A 27,024-nucleotide genomic window follows, 5' to 3' on the forward strand; every position below is an offset into this window, starting at 1 on the left:
TCAAAGCTTCCCCAATACTATCCCCTGGTGAAAGTGAAAATGGAGGTTTACGCAGAAGGCTAATGTTTCTAGTGTTTGCATTTGCATTAGTAAGTATAGTGTATGCACAACAGTCGACCCCACTGGTTCCAGCAATGCTGACTTTTGGTGACTCAGTGGTAGATGTGGGCAATAATGATTACCTCCCCACCATCTTCAGGGCTAATTACCCTCCTTATGGGAGGGACTTCGCCAACCAAAAGCCTAGTGGGAGGTTTTGTAATGGCAAGTTGGCCATTGACATCACTGGTAAGTAGAAGATGGTAGTCAAATTTCTTCCTTTTTCTTTTCTTTAAGTAGTTCAAATGGAACTAAAGTTTGATATTTTTGACTGAAACTTGCAGCTAAAACTCTGGGGTTTACTACTTATCCACCAGCATATCTAAGCCCTGAAGCATCAAGGAGCAACCTTCTTATTGGAGCCAATTTTGCTTCAGCTGGATCTGGCTATGACAATAGAGCTGCCTCTTTGAACGTGAGATTTTGATCTTATAAGTTTGTGTTGAAGTTAGTTCCCATGCAGCCCATGCAGATTCAAGCACGTGAAAATTAATGCACTTATGTTATCCGGGTAAAGTATGTGCAAGAATTCATACACACAAGTTACCCGGGTAAAATACATGCAACTGAAGGGGTTGATGCTTCTTTTCTGTCTCAGTTACATTTTGTTACCGTTTAACTATGCTTTTGTAATCTAGTTCATTTTGAACTTAGTTTAGTTTATGTTTGATGTAATTTGATGGTGATAGAGCTGATCACTAGCTTTGTTTATGTTTGCAAGCAAAATCACCTAGTCCCTATGTAATTAGTGGAGTTAGGTAGTGTTTAGGTAAAGGATTTGTTAATCTTTTGACCAGCCAAATGACTGGTATATGTAATGGCTTTAAGCCAATGTTTCAAATGAATGAAATCATCAGATTTTCTTCCATATGCTCCATCTTTCTTTGCCTTTTAAAAAACTTCTAAGTTCTGTTCTTCATTCTTGACAGTAGCTAAAAGCTTGAATTCCAAGCATTTTTCCTTCATATTTTATCCGGGTATAATACGTTGCTGCCGGTGCTCTGTTTGAAATTCTTACTTTACCCGGTTAAAGTGCACTCAAACTCCAACAATTGGTATCAAGAGCTTTCATCTTAGAGGACCTGTTGTTGAAAATTAAATGGCTTCATCAGTTTTTTCTCCTGCTGCACCACCAGTCTTTAATGGTGAAGGGTTCCACATATGGCAGGTTAAGATGAGGACTTACCTGCAGGGCTTCGATCTGTGGGAAGTTGTCAACACAGATGCTGAGCCAGCTCCACTCAGAGCCAACCCAACAGTGGCTCAAATCAGACAACATGCAGATGAGAGGACCAAAAGGCACAATGCCATGTCATGCATTCAGAACTGTGTTTCTGATGTTATCTTCACTAGAATCATGGCTTGTGAGACTCCCAAGCAGGCCTGGGACAAACTCAAGGAGGAGTTCCAAGGCACTGAAAGAACTAGGCAGCAGCAGTTACTAAACTTGAGAAGAGACTTTAAAAATCTCAAAATGAAGGAAGAAGAGACAGTGAAGCAGTACTCAGCCAGGATAATGGCTGTGGTCAACAGCATAAGATTACTAGGAGAACAGTTCAATGAGGCAAGAATTGTGGAGAAGGTGCTCTCAACATTGCCTGAAAGATATGAGGCAAAGATCTCATCCTTGAAGGATTCGAGAGACCTGGCAACAATCTCCCTAACTGAGCTCATTAATGCCCTCTATGCTCAGGAACAAAGGAGAGCCAGTAGAATGGAGGAGCACCAGGAGGGAGCTTTTCAAGCCAAAGCTAAAGCAACCTCAAGTACCACTGCCTATAAGGGCAAGAAGAACTGGAAAAACAGGCCTAAGCCTGATGCTGCAAGAGAAGGAGATCGACTCTGCAGATTTTGCAAAAGACCTGGTCATCCAGAGGCCAGATGCTGGTTCAGACCAGATGCTGTGTGTCAACACTGCAAAAAGAAAGGCCATGTTGAAAGGGTCTGCAAAGAAAAAGGCAAACCTGGCCAAAACCAACAACACAAGGCTGAAGCTCGGGTAGCTGAAGAAGGCAGTGATAATGTTAGTAGCCATGACAGAAAAGAGCTTTGTTGTGGACTGGAATAAAGGCTTTGATAATGCCTATGCTGTTTCTTCTGAAGGCTCCAAGCTTTGGCACCAAAGGCTTAGGCATGCCAACTTTAAGTCTTGGCTCGGATGGTCAGTAAGGAAATGGTTGAAAACTTCACCAAGACAGTTCAGAATGAAGATGTTTGTGAAGTCTGTCAGATGGGAAAGCAAGCTAGGCTTCCATTTCCTGCAAACACCACCTGGAGAGCATCAAACAAGCTGGAACTAGTGCACACTGATGTTTGCGGCCCCATGAGAATTGAGTCACTTAGTGGCAACAGGTACTTTATTCTCTTCATTGATGATTTTACCAGATACTGCTCGGTTTATTTTTTGAAGCATAAGTCTGAGGTTGCTCAAGTGTTTATGAAGTTCAAAGCTGCAGTAGAAACAGAAGTAGGCTGCAAGATAAAGACCATTAGGTCAGATAATAGAACTGAATACACTTCAGCTCAGTTCCAAGCTTTGTGCAAAGACGTTGGCATCAAACACCAGCTAACCAATGTCTACACACCCCAACAAAATGGGGTTAGTGAAAGGAAAAACAGGAGCTTGATGGATATGGCCAGATGTTTATTGTTTGAGAAGAATTTTCCCAAGACCATGTGGGCTGAAGCTGTCAACACTGCTGTCTACATTCAGAATAGGCTTCCAACCAAAGCACTTGCTCACAAGATACCTTTTGAAGCCTGGTTCGGGTTCAAGCCATCATTGGCTCATATGAAAGTCTTTGGTTGCCTATGTTACAGCCAAGTATCAGCTGTTAAGAGGGACAAGCTGTCCAAAAGGGCTGTTCCTGGTATTTTAACCGGGTATAGTATGGTAAAAAAGGGTTATAGGATCCTAGATCCTTTAACCAACAAAATCCAAGTGAGCAGAGATGTAGTGTTTGATGAGAAGGCTTGTTAGAATTGGGACAAGAATGAACTTGAAGCTGTCTCTGAAGAACTTGTGGTTGATCAAACAGAGCCTGAATAAAATAGTCCTGATATGGACATTGATGACATACCAGTCAGAGGCACTAGACCTTTGGCTGAAATTTATGAAAGGGCTCAAGTTGCCATAGTGGAGCCATGCAGTTTTGAAGAAGCTGAAGCTGATGAAGGCTGGAAACAGGCAATGGTTGATGAAATTGCCATGATTGAGAAGAACCAGACATGAGAATTGGTTCCTAGACCAGCCAAGAGGAAGGTTATTGGAGTAAAGTGGGTCTATCGAGCCAAGCAAAATGCTGATGGGAGCTTGAACAAACTGAAGGCCAGGCTTGTAGTCAAAGGATTCAGCCAGAAATATGGTCTGGACTACCTGGAAATATTTGCACCAGTGGCCAGGCTAGACACCATTAGATTGCTGATTGCCTTGGCAGCTCAGATGTAGTGGAAAATCTACCAGCTTGATGTGAAGTCTGCATTTCTTAATGGCTTCCTTGAAGAAGAGATCTACATTGATCAGCCACAAGGATTTGTTGTGTCTGGCAAAGAACAAATGGTGTACAGGCTTAAGAAGGCATTATATGGCCTAAAACAGGCTCCCAGAGCCTGGTATGCTCGAATTGACAGCTACTTGGTCAGTTTGGGATTTAACAGAAGTGTTAATGAACCAACACTATATGTCAAGAAGAATGAAGCTGAAATACAACTTATTGTATCCCTCTATGTCGATGACCTTTTGGTGACTGGAGGAGATCAAGATATGTTGGCTGAATTCAAAGCCAAAATGATGGACATGTTTGAAATGTCTGACTTGGGGCTAATGACATACTTTTTGGGAATGGAGGTGCGCCAAATAGAAGGAAAAATCTTTTTGGGACAGAGAACATTTGCCTTGAAGGTTTTGTCCAAGTTCTCGATGGAGAATTGTAAGCCAACAAGCACTCCTATTGTTGTTGGAATGAAGCTGTCCAGCCAAGGAGATCATGAACCAGTCAATGAGTCTACTTACAGAAGCCTAGTTGGCTGCTTATTATATTTGACAGCAACTAGGCCAGATATCTTGTTTACTGTGAGTATGTTATCAAGGTTTATGCATTGCTGTAATGTCCAACACTTTCAAGCAGCAAAGAGAGTGCTAAGGTACATCAAAGGCACTCTTGACTATGGTGTGTTATTCAACAAAGCTGAAACCTTGAAGTTGAAAGGCTATACCGATAGTGACTGGGCTGGTTCAAGTGATGATATGAAAAGCACCTCTGGATATGCTTTTACCCTTGGCTCAACCATGTTTTGTTAGAGCTCAAAGAAACAATCGATTGTGGCTCAATCAATAGCAGAAGCTGAATATGTTGCAGCTGCAAATGCTGTAAATCAAGCCATATGGCTGAGAAAAATTCTAGCTGATCTTAACCTACATCAAAGGGAAGCAACAGAGATCTTTTGTGACAACAAGTCTGCTGTTGCAATTGCAAAGAATCATGTCTTTCATGGCAGAACGAAGCACTTCAGCATCAAGTTACATGTGATAAGGGAGATGGAACAAGCTCGAGAGGTGGAGCTGATTCATTGCAATTCAGAGGAACAAGTTGCTGATATCTTCACAAAGGCCCTTGGTGTGTCAAGGTTTATAAAACTGAAAAAGCAGCTAGGTGTTACAAGCATGGAAACTAAGGAGGAGTGTTGAAGTTAGTTCCCATGCAGCCCATGCAGATTCAAGCACGAGAAAATTAATGCACTTATGTTATCCGGGTAAAGTATGTGCAAGAATTCATACACACAAGTTACCCGGGTGAAATACATGCAACTGAAGGGGTTGATGCTTCTTTTCTGTCTCAGTTACATTTTGTTACCGTTTAACTATGCTTTTGTAATGTGACAGCCCAAAACTGACCCTAGTCGGGAAGTGGTTTCGGGACTGCTAAACCGAGTCACCAAAATGTTTGAATGTGATATTATTGTCTAAAATATGTGATTATGAATGTGTGGAAAATTTCAAGCTTCGATTTAGTCAATTGCATGTGAATTTAGTCCATAGGACTTATGTGAGAAAGTTGTAAAAAAATGTGATAGGGTAATTTATAAGGACCAATTTAAGCAAGGAGTGAAAATATTGACTTTGCATGTCAAATACCCCTTTTTTTTATACATAGTGGCCGGCCATGATGGAGCTTATATTAGACTATGTGGTAAATTTCCATGAAGTGGACATTAGTTTAAGTAAAAGAAAAGAAATGATAAAAGAAATATTAAGGATACTAAAAAAAAAAAAAGAAGAAGGAGAGAGGTTATCACCTTGTTCATCTTGGCCGGTTGTAGAGAGGAAGAGAGGAGGATAGCATTCGGTCATTTGAAACCTAAGGAAGGTTAGTCTTTTGTTTGGTTTTTGATAATTTTCACATTTTTGATATCATTGCTTTGTGTTCTTTAAACCCCATGGTTCAATTTTGTGAATTGATGATGATTTTGTGTTTTGCCATTGATGAGTGCTTGAGCTTTTTGATAGTTGTTGATGAAAAATGAAAGATATGTTAAAGATTAATATGTTTTGTGTTGAAGTTTTTGGTGATTTTGAGTAGTTAGGGCTAAATTACAAAAATAAATTTTTGAAGGACTCAAAGGTGGAATAAATGAAATGTATGGACTTATATGGGTACTAGGAAGATTCGGCCCTTAAGGAGTGTGACCAAATTTTGTGTATTTGGTGTTTTGTGGAATAAGGACTAAATTGTGAAAGTGCGAAATATTAGGGGTAAAAATGTAATTTACCCATTTATGCGTTATTAGACTAAATTGAATGAAAATATGTTAAAACGAGATTTATTTGAATATGTTAAGATCAAGAAACCAAGAAATTGGATTTAGATCGGGGAAAATCGAAAGTAGTTGAGTAGCCGATCAATTAGTCGACGACATCCGAAGAAAGTTATAAGCAATTAGATATTAAAATTTCGGAATAAATGTTAGTTATATATGCTGAAATGGAAATATGGTAAATGTATATATAGCTGAATATGATATGGGTGAATTATATGTTAAATTAAGGCTTGGTAAGCTAGCTATTAAGGTGAAATGCTAATGTTAGTATTTGATTTGGTAATAATCTGTTTGGGGACAGCAGCAGTAAGGTGATTTTGGAAAATCGCCATAAATTGTAGGAGTTGAATTAGAAGCTGAGTGAATTATGTCATTAAAGCTTGAAGAGTCTATTTTCTTACAAAAGAAACTATAAAAACAAAAGAGTTACCGATCTTGAGATATTTGAAGTATTGTGGGGCTGAGTCAAAATGACTGCTGGATTCCCTGTTCTGTTTTTAGAAAATCATTATAAATTGTACAAAAATGATTATAAGATAAAATTTATATGCTTAGACTCCTTAATGAGTCTAGTTTCTAATGAGATCAAATACAACACATTTTGAATTCTGTAAAGTGAGAAATTGGATTCGTAGTGAAGAGTGGTCAGAATAGTCAAACAGTGAAACAGGGGAAACTTTAAGAAAAATCTGGTATTGATTGGCCAAGCCTAAAATTCTGAAAATTTTATGGATGGAAGATATACGAGTCTATATTCAGGGAAAATTAACGGCAAGTGATTTGGAGTTTAGTAGCTCCAGTTATAAATAATTTAGTAACTACTGCTCAGGAAAACAGCTCGTAGTGAATATGTGATTTTGTTGTAAACATTAATGAAAGTTTGCCAATGAATTATTTATTGATTATTATAAAGCTTACTATAATCTATGTGTGTGAAAGTCGGATCAATATATATATTATTCTGAAAGTAATACTTGAATAGTCGATTAATGACTATTTTAAATTTTGTTGAACTTAAGCTCAAGAGCAAAGGGGAACTAGATCCGATAAAGGGAAGGAAAAAGTAATTGAATAGCCGTTGAAGTCGTTCGACGACATTTGAGGTAAGTCTTCGAGTAATGACCCTACTTGAATTATATTGAAATGAATAGTCATACTATGACGGATAGTCGAATGTGCTTAGAGACTATGTTATAAAGCCAATTGAAATTATGCTCTTTGTGTGTGGCTACTGAGCCGAAATTTGAAAGGTTTAATAAATGTTTTGTGTTTGAGCCTTAGTAACGAAGAAATGATATGGATGTGTTATGATTATTGATATATGTGTGCATGAGCATTGGAATATATCCGGGCTAAGACCCGAAGGCAATTATGCGAGTTGATATATCCGGGCTAAGACCCGAAGGCAATTATGCGAGTTGATATATCCGGGCTAAGACCCGAAGGCAATTATGCGAGTTGATATATCCGGGTTAAGACCCGAAGGCAAATGTGTTTGCGGCTGTATTCGGTTAAATACCGAAGAAACTTGGGTTTGAATGTGAGCGTTTTGTGCTGTAACTAATTCAATAAATATGCTCGACCAACCCGAACGATAAGGTATGTTTGCATGTGCATTGGAAAAGTCGATTCGTTTTAAATAGTATTCGTGCGATCGGCTAACGAATTTTCGGCTTTTAGAAAGGTTGATACCTTGTGTATATATGTTGATGAAGTGTGAAGTAAGTATGATTATGAGAATGTGTGTTAATAAAGTGACTTAGTTAGCTATGTGAATGTAATACTGTAGTCAAAGCCGATTTCATTACTTGAGACTTACTAAGCTTAAAATGCTTACCCGGTTGCTTTGGCTCTCTGTTTTATAGATTTTGTTCGTTAGCTATCGGATTCGGGATCAGCGAAGTCGAAGTCATCTACACTATCAAAGCTCTTTTGGTACTCTTTTAGTTGAACTCTGGATATGGCATGTATAGGACTACCCCCTGTTGTTTAAGTTCTTTTGTGAGGTATGTGTGTAAAGCCATGCGAAAATGGCTTGTAGAAGTGGAGTATGGCATTAGACCATTTGTGTTTATGTATGTATATATGGTTTCACGATGTGACTATGGTTTGAAATGGAAGTGTTGGGCTAATGATCAGCCATTGGAATGGCTAAATATGATCACATGTGGACCTATGTATGGCAAACCCTAGTTGGTCCATGGTAACCACAAAATAGGTAAAGTTTACCTTGAAAACAGATGCTGACAGCAACAGTGGTGTAGATTTGAAAAATCACCAAAATTCGTAGGAGTGGAATTAAATAGTGAATAAATTATGTAATCGAACCTTGATGAACCTACTTTCATATGGAAGTAACGAAACAATCATATGAACAGTACAGTAAGAGATATTCGGGTTCTTGTGGAACGGGGCCAGAACAGTTTCTGAATTCCCTGTTCCGCCTTTGGAAATTCACTATAAATTGACCAGAGATAATTAGGGGTCATACCATATATGCATGGATTCCTCTCTGAGTCTAGTTTCCATAGAAACAAACAGCATCAGTATTGGAGCCCTGTACAAGGAGATATCCAAGTCGTAATGCGCAAAGGTCAGGGTAGTCGATCCCTGTAACATGGGAGACTTTGACTAATAAACTGTACTAATTGGCCTGACCAAAAATTCTAGAAAAAAATACATAGGTGGGGACATGAGTCTAGTTTCAGGGAAAAATCACAAAACTGATTTTCGAGTTGTGAAACTCAAGATATGATTTTTGAAGCGACTAGTACTCAGACTGGGCAGTGTCTGGAAAAATTTTTAAAAGTCTGTCAACACCTCGTATTCGACTCCGGTGACGGTCTCGGGTTCGGGGTGTTACATGTAATCTAGTTCATTTTGAACTTAGTTTAGTTTATGTTTGATGTAATTTAATGGTGATAGAGCTGATCACCAGCTTTGTTTATATTTGCAAGCAAAATCACCTAGTCCCTATGTAATTAGTGGAGTTAGGTAGTGTTTAGGTAAAGGATTTGTTAATATTTTGACCAGCCAAATGACTGGTATATGTAATGGCTTTAAGCTAATGTTTCAAATGAATGAAATCATCAGATTTTCTTCCATATGCTCCATCTTTCTTTGCCTTCTAAAAAACTTCTAAGTTCTGTTCTTCATTCTTGACAGTAGCTAAAAGCTTGAACTCCAAGCATTTTTCCTTCATATTTTATCCGGGTATAATACGTTGCTGCCGGTGCTCTGTTTGAAATTCTTACTTTACCCGGTTAAAGTGCATTCAAACTCCCAACAGTTTGAATCTCAGCATCGTATCTTTGCAGCATAACTTCTAATTTTCCCTTCTTTTTGAATGTCATTTTTGCAGCATGCTATCACGTTGAGTCAGCAAGTAGAGTATTTCAAGGAGTACCAGGCAAAGCTAGCAAAGGTAGCTGGTAGTAGCAAGTCAGCATCCATCATCAAGGATGCACTCTATGTATTGAGTGCTGGAAGCGGTGACTTTCTCTAGAACTACTATGTCAATCCTTTGGTTAACCATGCCTATACTCCAGACCAGTATGGCTCTTTCCTTATTGATGCCTTCACAAGATTCATCCAGGTACATACTGTTGCTCGTATTCTAGGAGTAAGTCTCGGATACAAGTATGTATCTGACACCAGTATGTTTAATTTTTTATAAAGTTTTTCTTTTTTTTCATATATATTTGGTTGATATAAACAGAACGTGTATGGCTTGGGAGTGAGGAAAATTGGTGTTACTTCTCTTCCTCCGTTAGGTTGCATTCCCTTAGCAAGAACATTGTTTGGTTACCATGAGAAGGGATGTGTTAGCAGGTTCAATACCGACGCTCAGCAATTCAACAAAAAGCTCAACGCAGCAGCAACCAATCTCCAGAAGCAACACTTTGATCTCAAGATTGTGGTTTTTGACATTTACAAGGTCCTTCTTGATGTTGTTAATACCCCTTCAAACTATGGTAAGGGCAGAGTTTTTCCATGTTTTAGTCTAGTGGATAAAAAAAGAGATTTCTTTAATGGTGAAGGGAATCGATATTATGTAACCACTGCAAATGACTCTGTTTTGATTTGGTAGGTTTCCTAGATGCAACGAGTGGCTGCTGTGGCACAGGGACTGTAGAGACAACTATATTCATGTGCAATCCGTATACACTGGGAACTTGTCCCAATGCCTCCAAGTATGTGTTTTGGGACAGTGTTCATCCATCGCAGGCTGCTAATCAGGTCCTTGCAGATGCATTGATTACTGAGGGCATTGAGCTCATTGGTTAGTCAGGGCTTTGATTCGCTAGGACACCATGTCTACTTGCCCATTTAAAACTGTACTAAGCTTTGTCACTACTCCTTTTAGTATTATCTAAATAAAAAAGTGATTCATATTGTAGAAGCTTGTATTTGTAGTTAAACCTTCCCTTTTCCTCAACGTATCTTTCTTATTAGATTAGTTACAATTCCTAAATGTATATTAGGACCAAGAAAATATAATATAATTCTATTCAGGTTTTAAGATAAATTTGATTAAAGTTAATTGATAATATTATTAATTAATTATCAATTTTCATCCTATTAACTTTAAAATCCAAATCAATTATTAAAAAATTAACATCGTTAACTTTAAATATCAAAATTAACTTTTACCATATACATATATCACATTAAAAAAAATAACTAACAACTTATCTTATTAAAAAATATATATCAAACTCGTATATCAAATAATACAATAAGCTTAAAAAAAGTTAAAATAACATTTTAGTTAGTTGGGTTGAGAAATATAGTCTTAAATTATTTATCAAATTTATTCTAATTACTTATTTAATTTTAAGGCTTATAATAATTTGTTCCCACAAAGAGTGGCAATTTTAGTCCTACCACCGACCTTAAACGTCTGAAAAACATGGAAACGTATAAAATGGAGTAATAAAGCACACATGCATGATTTCTTCCTTGGTGGGGACTATGAATCTGTAATGGGGAATTTAATAAGGATTCTTTGAATTAATTTTTGAAAAAGACTTGGACATTCCCAGTCTACGTTGACTTACTTCAGCTTCCCTTGTGTTTGAATACTACGTGCTTTCTTTTTTTCTAGTTTAATTGTCTCTTTCAATACAATAGACTTTGGACTGCTTAGAGATATTTGAAGACTTAGTCTAAACTCTAAATATGCTTAAATAAACAAATATTAATAGGGTTAGAATCGTATTAAGTAAAGCTCAAGATTAGGTTTGTTGTTCTAAAATGGAGAAATAATAAGGTGAATTTTGAATATTACAGAAATTGATTTCTCAAAAATTAAAAAGTGGAGAATAAAATGAAATTATTAATAATGTGAACAATGATGAGAATTGGGTTTTGTAATAATGTGATAAAAGAAAGTCTTGAATTGTAGGGATGATATAAGGCTTCCTTCAATCTTCTCTTTCTACTAAAACAACTTGAGATATATATTTATAATTGTATCGTGTAATGCCCCGATTTTTGGGCCTGGAAGTATTGGGCCTTGAGTCTGGGTTCGGGTGGAAAACGGCCCGAATAATTTGGATGTTATTATTATTTCGTATGTTTAGTTTAGTAATTAAATAAATTACGAAGGGTTTATGGTGTAGGAAAAAAGGCCCAAGAGTAAATTTAATTCGAAGCAATTCCTGAATTTTAATTTTGGGAGAGAGGGTTCTGGCGATATGGGCTTTTAAAGTTGAGGTGGTAAAATAGGACACAAAAAATTCTGTGGTAAAGTGGCATGTGGCGCCACCTAGGTGTTTGGGGAGTGACGTGTGGATGTTTAGGGGGAGCCAGAGTTCAAGTCACAAGGTAAGCATATTGTTACTTTTTTTTTGTGCATGTGCCGGGCATGTGATAGAGCTTAAGTGGAAATTCAGTTAGGGCTTTAGGAAGGTTGGGCCATGGGTCTGAATTGCCATTAGGGCAAGCTTTATTTTCTTTTTGTTTTGTCAAATTAGGGTTAGCCACCTAGAGCCTTCCCTTTCATTCTATTCTCTTCTCAGTATCTCAAAAAGCCAAAAAACGCAAAGTTCAATCTCCTGAGTGCCGAATTCTTCCTTCTCTTCTCCTCTCTTCTTCTATTTTCTTTTTCTCCTTCTTTTCTTCTCTAGCCGAAACATTACTACCATTCTACTCATCTCCTCTTTCATTCCCATTCTTTTCTAAACCTCTATAGCCGATTGCCATAAAAGCTGAAATTCCAAAAGTTGTTTCTTGTGCCGATTTCTTCTAGTCAAAATCCTCCTATTTTCTTGATCTCTTTTGGTCGATTTTCACATCCTCTAAACCTCAACCCCTGTCGGCAATACCACTGCAAAAACCACCATACCAAATCATCTTCCTCTTCACAGTTCTAAAAGCCAAAAACACCATAGTTTTTAGGGACATATAGCCGAATCTTTAAATCTCTAAGATTCAATTTCTGCAAGTGTTTAAAGGCTGGATCTACATCAGATGTGAGTAGAAACTGAAGTGGAATCGTTTTGGTTGAAAGAACCTGTGGTAAGTATTCAGATCTATTCTTTATTTCGGGTTTTAGAAAAGTCAAAATCCCTAAAGGCATTGGGAGGCTGTCGAATGGAGCTTAAGGCTCTAAGGGTTGTAACAATTGATTTGCTTTGGTGTTAGTGTGATCTAGAGGCTATTGATCGAAGGCTTGGACAAGTGGAACGACTAGATCGAGATCTAGTCACTAGTTTTGGCAAAGGTAGGATCTCAAGGGCCATATGTATTGATGGTCGATTATGGTAAGTAAGTTTATGATGTTTGCCATTATACTTTGGATCTGATATGTCTAGTGACCGATTGTAGGATATCGTGGGAGATTTCAGTAGCAGTTGTCGCAAATCAGGTGTGTAAACGACACCCACTAGTAGACTAGATCGGTAAAAGCCGAAAAGCCAAAATACCGAAAAGCCGGTATTTTGAGAACTTGCGAGCGTGCGAGCGCTCGTCGGATTGTTTGTATTGATAATTTTGGTAACTTTAACAGTAAGATTGCAAAGTGCTCAATTTCGTGCACCTCGGTGAATTTGGGCTTCGATGGGCCGAAATTGGGTAATGGGCAACGGGCCCATTTAGGTAAAAATGTCCGGTAAGTATTCTAAAGACACGTTAATAACTGTAATGAGCATGAAATGTAACGCCCCAATTTTCGGGAATCCTGTGAATGTTGGCAAAATTTCATGCTTTGATTTTGTCATTTGTGAGTGAAATTATGAAATAGGACCTATGTGAAAATGTTTGAAAATACTATAGGCTAAATTGAAGTGGCCAAACAAATAGGAGTGCAAAATAGGAGGATTTGCATGACAAACCTCCCATTTTACATGAAGTGGCCAGCCATCATGTTCTTGTAGACAAAATGTGCACTTGATATCCATAATTTATGGTACAAATTGATACAAATTGATAATAGGTTAGGCAAATGTTCCATGATAATGGGTTAGGTAAATGTTTCATGATAATGGGTTAGGTAAATGTTTCATGATAAGAATTTCATGTCGTTTGTATTAAAGAATTAAATGGATGAAATATGAAGTTTTATTAAAAGAAAAAGGGGTGAAAAGAACAAAGTTTTGTCCATCTTTGTTCATCATAGCTGAAAGTTAGAGAAGAGAAAGGAGAGGAGAAAGCTCTTGAGTGTTCAGTCACTTGGGGAAGAAAATTGAAGGTAAGTTCATGGTAGTTGGCTTCTATCTTGATGTTCATGAGTTCTTCTTGATTCTACCTTAACTCTTGAAGCATATTTTAGTTTTTAGTTGTGTTGTGAGCATTTAGTCATGAATTAAAATGAAGGAAATGGCTGTTGTTTCATTTTCTTTTGATGAAAAAAATGGAAGATAGGTGAAGTTGAGCCAAACAAATGAGCATGCATGTGCCTTAGATGTTAAAGGGAAAAATCAGCTAACATGTTGTGCTTTAAAATGATGAAATGGAGATTATTCTTAAGTAAAATCATAGATATGTGATGATTGATTAGTGATATACATGTTTAAATAACATGCATGCAAGGTATGTGTGAAAGAGTGATTTGGTAATAAATCTGCTTGGGACAGCAGCAGTAACGTGAATTTAGAAAATCACCATAAATTGTGGGAGATGAATTAGAAGCTGAATAAATTATGTAATTAAAGCTTATTGAGTCTAGTTTCTATTGAAATAAACAAGAACATATTTTGAATTCTGTACAATGAGAAATTTGATTCGTAATGAAGAGTGGTCAAATTAGTCAAACAGTGAAACATGGGAAACTTTGAGAAAAATCTGGTATTGATTGGCTAAACCAAAAATTCTGAAAATTTTATGGATAGAAGATATATGAGTCTATTTTCAGGGAAAATTAATGGAACTTGATTTGGAGTTTCATAGCTCCAGTTATAAATAATTTAGTGACTGTTGCTCAGGAAGACAGCTTGCAGTGAAATTATAATTATGTGGTAAACATTGACAAAAATTTGTTAATGAGTTGCTTATTGATTTCTTATAAGCTTACTATGATCTGTAGGTGTGGTTGGCCGAATATTGTAAGGGGTTAATACGTAGTTTGTATTTGAATAGTTAGATTAACGTGTTAGTAATCCAATTGTAGGCGGTTCGTGTGTGGATCTCGTAGCATATCGTCGCAAACAAGTGTGTAACTAACACCCTCTTTCTTAGTCTCGATTGGCAAAAGTCGAAAAGCCGAAATGCCGAAAACCGGTATTTTGTAAATTTGCGAGTGTGTGAATGCTCGTGAGGTAAATCGATTAATGTTTTTGGTAAGCTGCAAAATTTGGACTGCAAAGTGCATTATTTCTGTGCCCTCGATATTTTTGGGCTTAATGGGCCAAAATTGGAATGATGGGCCAACGGGCCCAATTCGGTAAGAAACCTCGGTACGTGATTCTGTTAGTACGTGAAAAGTAGGAATATGCATGAAAAACCCTAAAATAGATAAATTACTGAAATACCTTTAAAAGTGAAAAATTTACAGTTTTACCCCTAGTAGATAAATTACCGAAATACCCCTAGGGTTAAATTGACCTAAATGCATGTTTGACTATTGTTATTTACTGCATGCCATGTTGTTATTATCTGATGCATGGGATTGGGATATTGGCGGAGGAAGTACTGAAAGTGGCTTGTCCACGTACTGGAGGCTTTGCCTCAATTTACTGTTAACTGAGCAGTAAGGCTGCAACTGTGGAGTGTTGGGCTGGGTGGGTTGAGCTATTCCCCACATGAAGTGTATGGCTGGTACGGGTGGAGTGTAGTGGTTGGTAGGTTGAGTAGTCTCCCCAAATGGGCTTGCATATGTTTACTGATGTTGCATGTATTTTGAAATGGGCCTATGGGCCATACTGTTATCTGAATAAGGGGCTAAGGCCCAGTTTATTGTAATCTGAAAAGGGCTCTGGCCCAGTACCACTGTTACCCAAATGGGCTTGCATATGTTTACTGATGTTGCATGTATTTTGAAATGGGCCTATGGGCCATACTGTTATCTGAATAAGGGGCTAAGGCCCAGTTTATTGTAATCTGAAAAGGGCTCTGCCCCAGTACCACTGTTACCTGAATGGGCTTAGGCCCAATAGGCTTGAGCTGACTTGGGCTTTGAATGGGTTTTCCTTACACACTGAGTTTCCCCAAACTCACCCCTTTTATTTTCATCCACGCAGGAAATCCCCAACCATAGTGGGCTTGGAGCTGTGAGGGAATTCGGAGTGGCCACCCATTCTGAAAGTTTGATATTCTTCTGGTGAACTGGACATCCTTTTATTTACGTTTGAAGTTTTGGGTTTTTAAATGTAATAAGGCTGCTTAATTATTTTTAATGGTTTTAATATGTATTACTAAGATAGGTATTACTTATTTTAACTGTTGAAATTGGATAGCTTTAGGGCGCGTTTTCAAAAACAACAGTTGATTTCAAAATAATAAGACAACAAGCAAAGCTTCCGCAGTGAAAGTATTTTCCAAAATTAATCACTTTTCCTAAAAATGACTTAATCAAATCGGTTTCCTAGAAATATCCATGACGTTAAGGTGTGGCAATGGCGGTATGCATGTCTAGGATTGGATCCGAAGGGAGCTTGGTACTTAAGCAGTCCGATAGACTCACCACCTCTTTTCCGGTTTCCTACCTGGTGCACTGCTTCCATTCACTTTAACTTTTAATGAATTAATCTTTTGAATATCAAGTACGATTTTCTGGACTTAGAATGGAAAATTGTTTATTTTTTTACATTTTTGATGTGGCATGCCGGATCCGGCCATAACTTCTGGGCCGGGTTTGGGGTGCTACATGAAATCCTAAAAAGACTGATAAAATTACTGAAATACCTCTGTAAGGTAGAATTACCGTAATACCCCTAAAGGGGTAAGTTTATGATTACGCCTCTCGAGGGTAAATAACTGTTCTTACCCTATAATCTGACTGTCTTTCTGAAGCATGCCTTGTTAATTATATATATATTCTGCATATATGTCATACTGCATGGGGTTGGATTTTGTTATGGAGGAAGAACCCGTTTTGGTGGCTGTGCCACATATTCTGATATAAGCAGCTTTGCTGCAGATTATAGTTAGTGCCGCAACCGATGCTAACATTGTAAGTGTAGGGATGGCGTGGGTGATTTATTCCCCACAGGAAGTGTAGGGATAGATGGAGGCAAGTGCAGGGTTGGATGGGGTTATCATGCATTAATCATATGAGACTGTTTTGTTATGGGCCAACTGTATTGAAATGGGCTCAACTGTGTTAATATGGGCAAAGCCCAACATATCTCGACTTGTAATAGGGCTACGGCCCAGATTGACACTGATATGGGCTAGGCCCAGTATACTCTGATACTGAAAGGGGCTATGGCCCAGATTAATATTGATATGGGCTAAGGCCCAATTAACTCTGATTTCTGAATAGGACTTAGGCCCAGTAGAGCTTGAACTGATTTAGGCTCTAGTTGGGTTTACTTTACACACTGAGTTTTCCAAACTCACCCCTTTTCCCCATCTTTGCAGGTGAGCCTTAGATCGGTGGACTTGAAGTTGGAGGGATTCAGAGTGGCCATGTGGACTGTTTAAAATAAGTGTTTATACCTTCACTTTTATTTTAGATTATTTCCTTTATGTTTTCGGGTTTTAATTTGTAATAAGGCCGCTTTAATTATTTTTAGTTGTTTTTAGTATATTTTGTTAGCTTAGATATGATATTGTTTTAACTGTTTGAAATTGAATAGCTCTAGGGCGCGTTTTAAAAAGGTTACTTGATTTCAAAATATCGCGATAACAAAGTAAGGCTTCTGCAACGAAAACGTTTTCAAAATTAATAACATTTTCAAATGGTTTTAAACGAATTGGTTTTCCCTGAACAATCACTCAGTTATAGTGTGGCAATGGTTGTGTGCATGTCTCGGTTTGGATCCGTGAAGAGTTGGGTACTTAAGCAGTCTAATTGACTCACCTCCTCTTTTCTGGCATCCTACCTGGTGCACAGCTTCCATTCACTTTAATCTTTAACGAATATATTCTTTAAACACTAACAAAGACTTTAGATAAAACATGACTTTTCTAGTAACGCTTCAATGTGACACGCCGGATTCGGTCGTAACATCTGGGCCGGGTTTGGGGTGTTACATATCGTGTTCAACATTCATAGATCCATGTTGGCTCTCTATATTAATCCTTGAAATAATACTAACTCTTTGCTTTTTTATAATTTTTTATTTTGAAAGACATATAGCTTTTTTACGTTAATTATTTTTTATTTGATATAAAGTTTATTTAGATACAAATAAGAAAATAATATCATTCATCCCAAAAAAATTTGTAACATTTTTATTTTTAGTGGTTAAAATTTTTATTATTTTAGATTTGTTATTGGTAAATAATATAAAAAGATTATAACAATTTGATAGAATTAAAAAATTTTAATGAAATTTTTATCAAAAAATAAATAAATGAAATAGTTTTTTTATTATTAAAGTAAAATTATAAAACTAATTTTAGGTTTTTGTAAATAATTAAATAGGAAAGGAAGATTAAAAAAATTATATATGTTTATTTTGTTTAGATAGATAAAATTAGTAAAGGAAAGTAGAGTAATCTTTACAATATTTTTTTTGGTTAAATTGTACAAAGTAAAGAAAATGATTGATTATAATGAATTTTTTCAATCATATTTTCTTCTTTTTTAAAATAATAATATAATGAAAACGTAATTTCCCATCTTAATACCATTTTCTCTCAAATTGAGGTAAATAAAAATTAAGTAACTTAAGGGAAAGTGAGAGAAATTTAACTCTTACTTTCGACTAATTGACCAAAAAAGGCCCATTTTAAAAAAAATTTACGAAAATGGGTCATTTTTTTCAAAAATAATGGGAATAGTAAGATTTTATTAAAACGCGCTAAGCTTGTAATGGCCTAAATTCAAGGTTATCAGAACAGTGGTTTTGTAACCACAAATCTGATTTAAAGAGAAACTTATTTTAATATTTTTGCATGAATATTGATATGATAGGAAAATAGTATGAAAATATCGATAGAAAAATTTTACCGATTTAGTGGTTAGTTAGAAAAAGAAATTATTGAAGAAATTAGGTAAAAACAAGGTATCGAGACCTCAATCTCGTAAAACCGAATTGGAAATATTTTTATAAATATTTATGAAATTTTAGTAATGCGGTATTAAAATTTTGTTAAGAAATTTTAATGTTTGGGTAGTCAATTAAATGAAAAGGACTAAATTAGAAAATGTGTAAAAGTGGATGGGATGATTAAATAGCTTAAGTGTCTAATGAGAAAGGATTTAAAAGGCAAGTAGACCCAAAATTTATTTGCTCTAGTCGGCAAGGGCATAAAATCAACAAGAAAATGGATGATTTAAGGGTAAAATAGGAATATTGCATAATTAACTAAATAAAATTAGGGCTAGTATGGAAATATCTAGATTTCTAGTGATTTCTCTTCATTCTCATCAGCCAAAATGCAATAGGAGGGGTCCTTTAAGCTGGTATTTCATAATTTTTGCGCCAAGTGAGTTAATCCTTGCCTTTTTCTTATAATTTTTGTGTTTCTAGGACTTTTACGACCAGGTCCTACTATCAAACTCATTAGTTTTTGATTTCATGGATAATATTGAATTTCACCATGGTTGAGTTCTATAATTTTATGATGAAATAGCATGAAGTTGAAGCTTTAATTTGTTTATGATATGATTTTATTAGGTAATTTCAATAGAAATTGATTTTTAGGACCTAATTGTGAAAATGTTTGGAATTAAAGTCTAGTGCTGAAATTCTGATTCCCAAAGGTTATAAAGTAGTTTAAAGTGATAGAATTAACTGTTAATTGAGAAAAATCAGCTCAATTGAGAGGCTAATTGAGTAGGGACGAAATTATCATTTATTAAAAGCTTAGGGGAAATGGTAATAAACATATTGCACTAAAACAGTTTTGGATAGCAGCAGTAGGCTAACTTTGAAAAATCACCATATATTTTGGAAATCGAATTAGAAAATGAAAAAAATATGGAATTAAAGCTTATTGAGTCTAGCTTCTCATAGAATAAATGGTGTAAGCAATGGAATTATAAATCATGAGATATAATAAATTTTGTGAGACAAGGTCAGAATGAATTTGGGTTCCCCTGTTTTGACTTTTAAAAATCATCAAAAATTGAATAAAAATAATTAGGGGCTTAAATTTATATGTTTAGAATCCTGAATGAGAAAACAGAAACATCATTTGAATCTTGTATGAGGAGATAATTAATTTTTAGTGAAGAAGGGTCAGAACTGTCAGTTAACAGAATAAGAGTGAATTTAAAGAATAAACTGTACTTATTGGTTAAACCAAAAATTCTGAAAATTTAAAGGTAAGAAGATACGTGAGTCTTGTTTCAGGGAAAATTAGCGGATCTTAATTTGGAGTTCTGTAGCTTAAAATATAAATAATTTAGTGACTACGACTCAAGTAGATAGCTTTGAATAAACTATAAATAATAGTGGAATTGTAGAGAATGTTACATATGAAGATGAAATTTATTAAATTGATGATTAAATTTATTTATTTAGATCCAGAAAATTCAAATTTGAAGCTAGATCGAGAAAAAGAAAAAGTTCGGGATTATTAGATTTTTGTATACGAACAAGTATCGAGGTAAGTTCGTGTAACTTGAATTATATTCTTAAATGCTTGAAATGTATGCTATTGACGTGAATATGATTTGAATGTTCATTGCATGAAAATTGATGAAACATTGATATATTTGATAAAAATGGGAAGAAATTCCAATTGAATGGAAGGAAAATTCGATGGATCTCTGAAAAGGAATTGATGGTAAAAAGGATCTAGCCCGGACGGGTGATCCTATCTTGATATAGCCCTCCCGAAGAATATGTGGAAAATGGATTTAGCCTGGACGGGTAATCCGAATTAGGGTTTGAATTTAGCCTGGATTGGTAATTCAAATCCAAGCTCATTAGAGAAATTGTCGTTGCAGGGGATTTAGCCTGGACTGGTAATCCCGACAATATTCTATAAGTTTATATTACAGGGGATTTAGCCTAAACTGGTAATCTCGTTGTAAGGATGAGGTTCGCGGAAGTGTGCTCTCTGAAATGGAAATGCGCGCACATGAATATGAATTGACAGACCCTGAAATTGTACACTAAAAGTGTTCCTCTGAAAATCCATCAAAAATTCCGAGAAATTCAACAGGATAAATATGGAAAAAATTAACAAGGGAATGGAAATCATGGTATTGATGAGCTCATCAATCATGATATATATTATTGACACATGTAAATTATTGGACTAACTTGAATGTTGAGTTTGTGCATGTTAGGGTAATAATGCATTGAATAGATATTTGAATGTTTATTGCATTGTATTGAAAATATTAGGTAAGTATAATTCTTGTTACATGAGCTCACTAAGCACAAAGTGCTTACCCTGTTTCCTTTCCCTCTGTTTTATAATGTTAAAAGCTCAGAGGTCGGATTTGGTCGGAGACACATCACACTATCAACCTCAAGATTTCGGTATATAAAGAAACTTTATTTTTGGAAGTTAATGGCATGTATAAGCTAATAAAATAAATGTTAATGTGAAATGATTGTAAGGTCAGCCATTGGTATGACTAACAAATCTTAGTTTTGGTATGTGATGAGGTTATCTTATAAATATGTATGAATCTATCTTGAAAATATGTTGAATTGGATTGGTTGATGTGGATTGGTCTCGGTTTAAAATTGCAGGCAAGGATAGATATCTATAAAGGCATTATATTGAGTTAAAAAAATTAAATTAATTCGTAAACTCCGGTAGTGCCTCGTACCCTATTCCGGTAACGAATACAGGTAGGGGTTGTTACAGAGCTAGCGTCATTTTTAGGGGAAAGTCAGAAAAGTACATCCAACTCAACACTTTTTTCCCCCTTTGACTTGTAAAACTCGTCCAGATCGGCACGTTTTATTAAAGTTCTTCCAGGTCAACACCCTTTTGCCTGTGTTCCAATGACTAAATTTTCAAAAAAAGTCATTTTTTAAAAAATTTATGAAAATAGACTAATTTTTTGAATATTTACAAGAATGAGACTTTATATAAATCCAAAGTGGCAGCACATTTTTTTTATGCCACTAATTAGTGTGGAAATAAAACTTACGAAACAGACATTTATATATACCAACGTCTCATTTCCCTTGTTTTCTTAAGCAATGTGGGATGTAAGGTATGTGTATCTATAAACTCATGAATGAGTTTGCAGCTTGTTCCTAGATAATGTAATATTCCTTTCTCTTTTAACTAATAACATAAGATTAAAGGGTACACTATATTTTATACTTTTTTTTACAAAACAATTTCTTTTTTCATATATATTTTTTGTTAACTTTTTCTCATATTATAAAATTTCCTTTTAAGATCTTTAATTTTGTTGCATTTTAGCGTTGTTAGTATATACAAAACAACCATAATAAAAAAAGAAAAAGAAGAACAAATTGCACATTTGAAACTTGTACATGCAGTAATCTTCTATTCAATTTTAAATGTTTGAAGTTAATATCCATACAATTCTATTTTTTAAAAAAAATTTTACATTATTTCACTTTAGAAGTTATACTTTTAATTTTTATTTTATTTTATGTTATGAATGTTTGATTAATAAATAAATTGTGAGTATTTGGTACTCAGATAGTATACCTTTTTCTAATTTTAAAAAATTGATCTCTCTTTTTTAAAATATTTATTTTTTTAATATTTTACTATACTCATTAATTTTTTAATCCTAATTTTAATTTAATTTCCATCACCTAATGAATGCTGATAAATTTATTTCAGATGTATTTTGACTAGATAGATAATCTATTTAAAAATAGTATATAATTATGTTAAATAAGTTTTTTCATAAAAATATATAATATACATAAAATATAATAATTATGTTTCATATTTTTATATCTAGATTAAATTATATTAGTAGTCATGTAACACCCCTAACTCGTATCAGTCGTCGAAACAGGGTTCGGAGCATTACCGAAACTTTTAGAACATTTTCAGATAATTCGTGTAAATTACAATTCATTAATTGAGATTTATATAATTCGTGTAAATTACAATTCATTAACTGAGATTTATTCATAACGTCCCTTTAATGGACCTTCAAGGTCCAATACTAGCATTAGAATCGAGTTGGGACTTATTCGGAACCTCTAAGAATTTTTCGCGAAATTACAAAATTTTTCCAAGGTGCAGGGCTCACACGCCCGTGCTACAAGCCGTGTTCGATCCCGTGTAACTCTCTGACTTGTGCACACGGTCGTGCCACATGCCCGTGTGCTAGGCCGTGTGGTTAATTAATTCAATTCGAAATTAGGTGCAGGTTTCACACGGCCAAGACACACGCCCGTGTTCTAGGCCTTGTAGCACATACGGCTAAGACACACGCCTGTGTCTCTACCCATGTGCTCAATTCTGAGCATTCTGTTTCTCAAAAGTAAGGTGCAAGGGACACACTGCCTAACTACACACCCATGTACTCGGCCGTGTGTCACACATGGTCTAGACACACGTCCGTGTGTCTACCCGTGTAGACAAAATAAAGCCATTTCCTAGCCTCATTTGTCACCCAAATTCACCATTTTCCTGCACTAAAACATACCAAGTACAATCCAACCATTCCAAGCATTCAAATTAGGTAATTTTCATCATTCAACATAGCATATCATTGCATGCATACATAATTACCATCTTACCTTGGTTCAATCCATGTGTTAAAACATTTTTGGTCAACTACTTAACATATAGGTAGCCACCATAGTTTAACATTACAAGTATATCTAAACGACTCATTACTTGTCATTCCAACGGCTAGATTGCAAGCATCATTTACATTTACATTTACATTTACATGCCAATATGGCCAATATATCATATACATGCCATTACAACCATAACTAATTTATCATATTGTACAGACATGGGTCGATGGATAGTGTGAGTGATCTCCGCTGAGTTTCCAATCCAACAAGCTTTTGATTTACTCTAAAACAAGGAAATACAACTAAAAAAGCATAAAATGCTTAGTAAGTTCGTATAACATGGTACTTAACTTACCATTCATTCTATTTTAAGGTAACTATATAAGGCATAATCAATCAATTTGACCTCAGGCCCTACACATATTCTCATTGCCTTTGTTAGTCATATATTCCATAATATCATCAAATATATATGGGCTCAACAACCATCAAGTTTCCATGCACATATGCTTTTCACCACATGCAATCATTTAACATGTATAAATCATCTCTTTATATTACAAGTATAATTTCATAATAGTTCATTTCAAGTTCAGATCATTTCGTATCAGAACTTTACTCATATTACTCGGAATATCAAGGTCACTATTAGTACACTCAAGGTGTACAAGTCTATAATCAAGAATGAACATATATTCATCAAATAAAGTCTATGTACAAATATCATCATCTCATGTTTTCATATATCATTTTTCAAGTATCATCATTTTTCTTATATTTCAGACAGATACGTGTAATAACTCATTTTATCATTCATATCTTCTCATGTCTGGAATTGTCACCCATTGAATTTATTCGAAATATCAATGGATACGCAGGTAATACATTCGAGGTGTACGAATTAGGATCCATCAATTCATGTCCAATGGTACCCATAAGGTACTATATCAGAGAGTACACTCTCAAGTCACACATGTATACAACAGGATTATCAGTCCAGGTTAAATCCTTTTATGTCATATGCTCTAAGGAGCTTGATCTGGATTACCCGTCTGGGCTAAATCCAATCCATAACATGTGCTCGAGAGGACTTATTGTAACACCCCCTACCCATATCCATTGTCGGAATAGGTACGAGGAATTACCGGAGTTTATTGAATATTTTTAGATAATTCTGAGTCATTTATTATTCATATTTTGAAAATAATCATAACGTCTCTCTATTGGGCCCTCGAAGCCCCAAACATACATTAAAAACCAACCGGAATTAAATCGAGATCATAAAAAAATTTCGCAAAATCTTAAATTTTATTTTCATCTAAGTACTTACCATTTCAATACTTCTTATAATTAAACATGTTACCATTCAATCAATAGCTTGACACTTGTCTAAGCGTCAATCATCATTGTTAGTATACTTGCATATATTTCATATAAATTCACCGTTTATATACTTATTTTCTTGACATGTCACACTTGAGTTTAATAATTGTCTTTACTTACATAATTTCCTTGTATCAACATATCAAAGATAATCATATATGTACATTTCACGAAACATATCATTCTCTTACCGTTTCTTCATAAGTATATATCAATCATTTCATTATATCAATATTTCATGCACCATCATTTCCATATATTTTATGTATATTTATTCCGGTAAAGTTTCTATCAAACTTAACATAAATTATATTCCATGTACTTATTCTTATTTCGTTTATCTATCTTCATAATTATTTTATACAACTATTTTGTACATATATTTCCATATGACCAGTTCTTGTAAACATTTCACACAACCATTTCATATAACCATTCGTCATCTGATACATATTACCTGAATATCAATTGTTCAATAGATGTCATCGCGTCTCCCATCCACGGTCTTATTTATCTTTGACATGATGCCATAGTGTCTTTCAACTATGGTCTTATTTATCTTTGTCACGCTGCCATGGTACCTTTCAACCATGGTCTTATTCATTTTCTGTCATGTTGCCATGGTATCTTTCAACCATGGTCTTATTCATTTCATGTCACGCTGCCATGGTGTCTTTCAACCATGGTCTTATTCATTTCCCGTTATGTTGCCATGGTATCTTTCAACCATGGTCTTATTCATTTCATATCACGTTGCCATGGTATCTTTCAACCATGGTCTTACACATTTCATATCAGGTTGTCATGGTATCTTTCAACCATGGTCTTACACATTTCATATCAGGTTGCCATGGTATCTTTCAACCATGGTCTTACACATTTCATATCAAAGAGCACACTCCCGCGAAAATCATCCTTACAGTGGGATTACCAGTCCAGGCTAAATCCCCTATAATATAAATTCATAGAGTATTGTCGGGATTACCAGTCCAGGCTAAATCCCCTGCAACGACAATTACTCTAATGAGCTTGGATCTGAATTACCAGTCCAGGCTAAATTCAGACCCTAATTCGGATTACCTGTCCGGGCTAAATCTATTTACACGTATTCTTCGGGAGGGCTATATCAGGATAGGATCACCCGTCCAGGCTAGATCCTTTTTATCGTCAATTCCTTTTCAAAGATCGATCGAAATTTTCTTTTATTCAACCGGGATTTCTTCCCCTTTTTATCAAATATATCAATGTTCCATTAATTTTCATATAATGAACATTCAAATTATTTTCACATCAATAACATACATTTCAAGCATTTAAGAATATAATTCAAGTTACACGAACTTACCTAGCGAAATTGTAGAAATGTCAAGATTCAGGGACATTTTGGTAATTTACCATTTTCCCAATTTTCACCCGATCTTAAATTGAAAATTTCATTCAATTTATTAATGTAGATAATAAAACAATTCATTCCCTTCAATTTGGTTATTTTGACATTTTTACAAAATTGCCCCCTGAAGTTTTACTTTTATTCAATTTAGTCCTTAAGCCTAAAACATGCAAATCAGTCATGCTAGCTGAATATTCATATATATTTTCCTCCTCCTCCTCTCTATTCCACATCCTTAATGTATATAACACACTTGTAAGTAACATTATCTATAATCTTTATTATTTACTTTTATAAATATTCAAGCTGTCCATCTATGTCACAATCACTAAATTATTTATATCTGGAGCTCTAGAAATCCAAATTAAGATCCTATATTTTTCCCTGAAACTAGGCTCATATATCTTCTTACCATAAAATTTTCAGAATTTTTGGTTTAGTCAATAAGTACAGTTTATTCTTTAAAGTTACCCCTATTCTGTTGTCTGATAGTTGTGACCCTTCTTTACTAAAAATTAATAATCTCGTCATACAGAATTTGAATGATGTTCCCGTTTATTTCTATTGAAATTGGAACTATTCAAGATTCTAAACATATAAATTTAGGCCCATAATTATTTTTCTCCAATTTTTGATGATTTTTTAAATTCAGAATAGGGGAACCTGAAATCATTCTAACCTTGTCTCACAAAATTTATTATATCTCATGATTTACAATTTCACTGCTTACATAATTTCTTCTATAAGAAACTAGACTCAATAATATTTAATGTCATATTTTATTCATCCTATAATTCAATTTCTACAATTTTTGGTGATTTTTCAAAGTTAGACTACTGCTGCTGTCCAGAACTATTTTAGTGCAAGATATTAATTACCATGTTTATAACACCCTTATTTTCTTTTTCTACACTATTTCTCATCACTTTCTCTTATTTTCTCTTCACTAACATGACAAGAACATAAGACCATATATAAGAAAACTCTAAATCAACATCAATTCCATGCTTTTTCAACAATATTAAACTTAAAAATATATTGAAATCTAGATGTTCTTACCTTTTCTTATTG

General features: G+C 35.1%; 2 protein-coding genes across 2 annotated transcripts; both read left to right on the forward strand.

The window, feature by feature from the left end:
* Positions 1-10,437, forward strand: LOC107908061 (GDSL esterase/lipase APG). The gene is made up of 5 exons (XM_041079733.1): positions 1-288; positions 384-514; positions 9,278-9,511; positions 9,635-9,890; positions 10,007-10,437. The coding sequence occupies exons 1-3, from the start codon at positions 63-65 to the stop codon at positions 9,419-9,421; spliced, it is 501 nt and encodes a 166-aa protein (XP_040935667.1). The 5' UTR covers positions 1-62; the 3' UTR covers positions 9,422-9,511; positions 9,635-9,890; positions 10,007-10,437.
* LOC107895719 (GDSL esterase/lipase APG-like) lies at positions 9,450-10,203 on the forward strand. Its single transcript, XM_041078481.1, has 3 exons — positions 9,450-9,527; positions 9,635-9,890; positions 10,007-10,203. The coding sequence occupies exons 1-3, from the start codon at positions 9,450-9,452 to the stop codon at positions 10,201-10,203; spliced, it is 531 nt and encodes a 176-aa protein (XP_040934415.1).
* Positions 10,438-27,024: the final 16,587 nt, after the last annotated feature.

This window comes from Gossypium hirsutum, chromosome A10 (assembly GCF_007990345.1).
Source record: "Gossypium hirsutum isolate 1008001.06 chromosome A10, Gossypium_hirsutum_v2.1, whole genome shotgun sequence".
Lineage (NCBI taxonomy): Eukaryota > Viridiplantae > Streptophyta > Magnoliopsida > Malvales > Malvaceae > Gossypium > Gossypium hirsutum.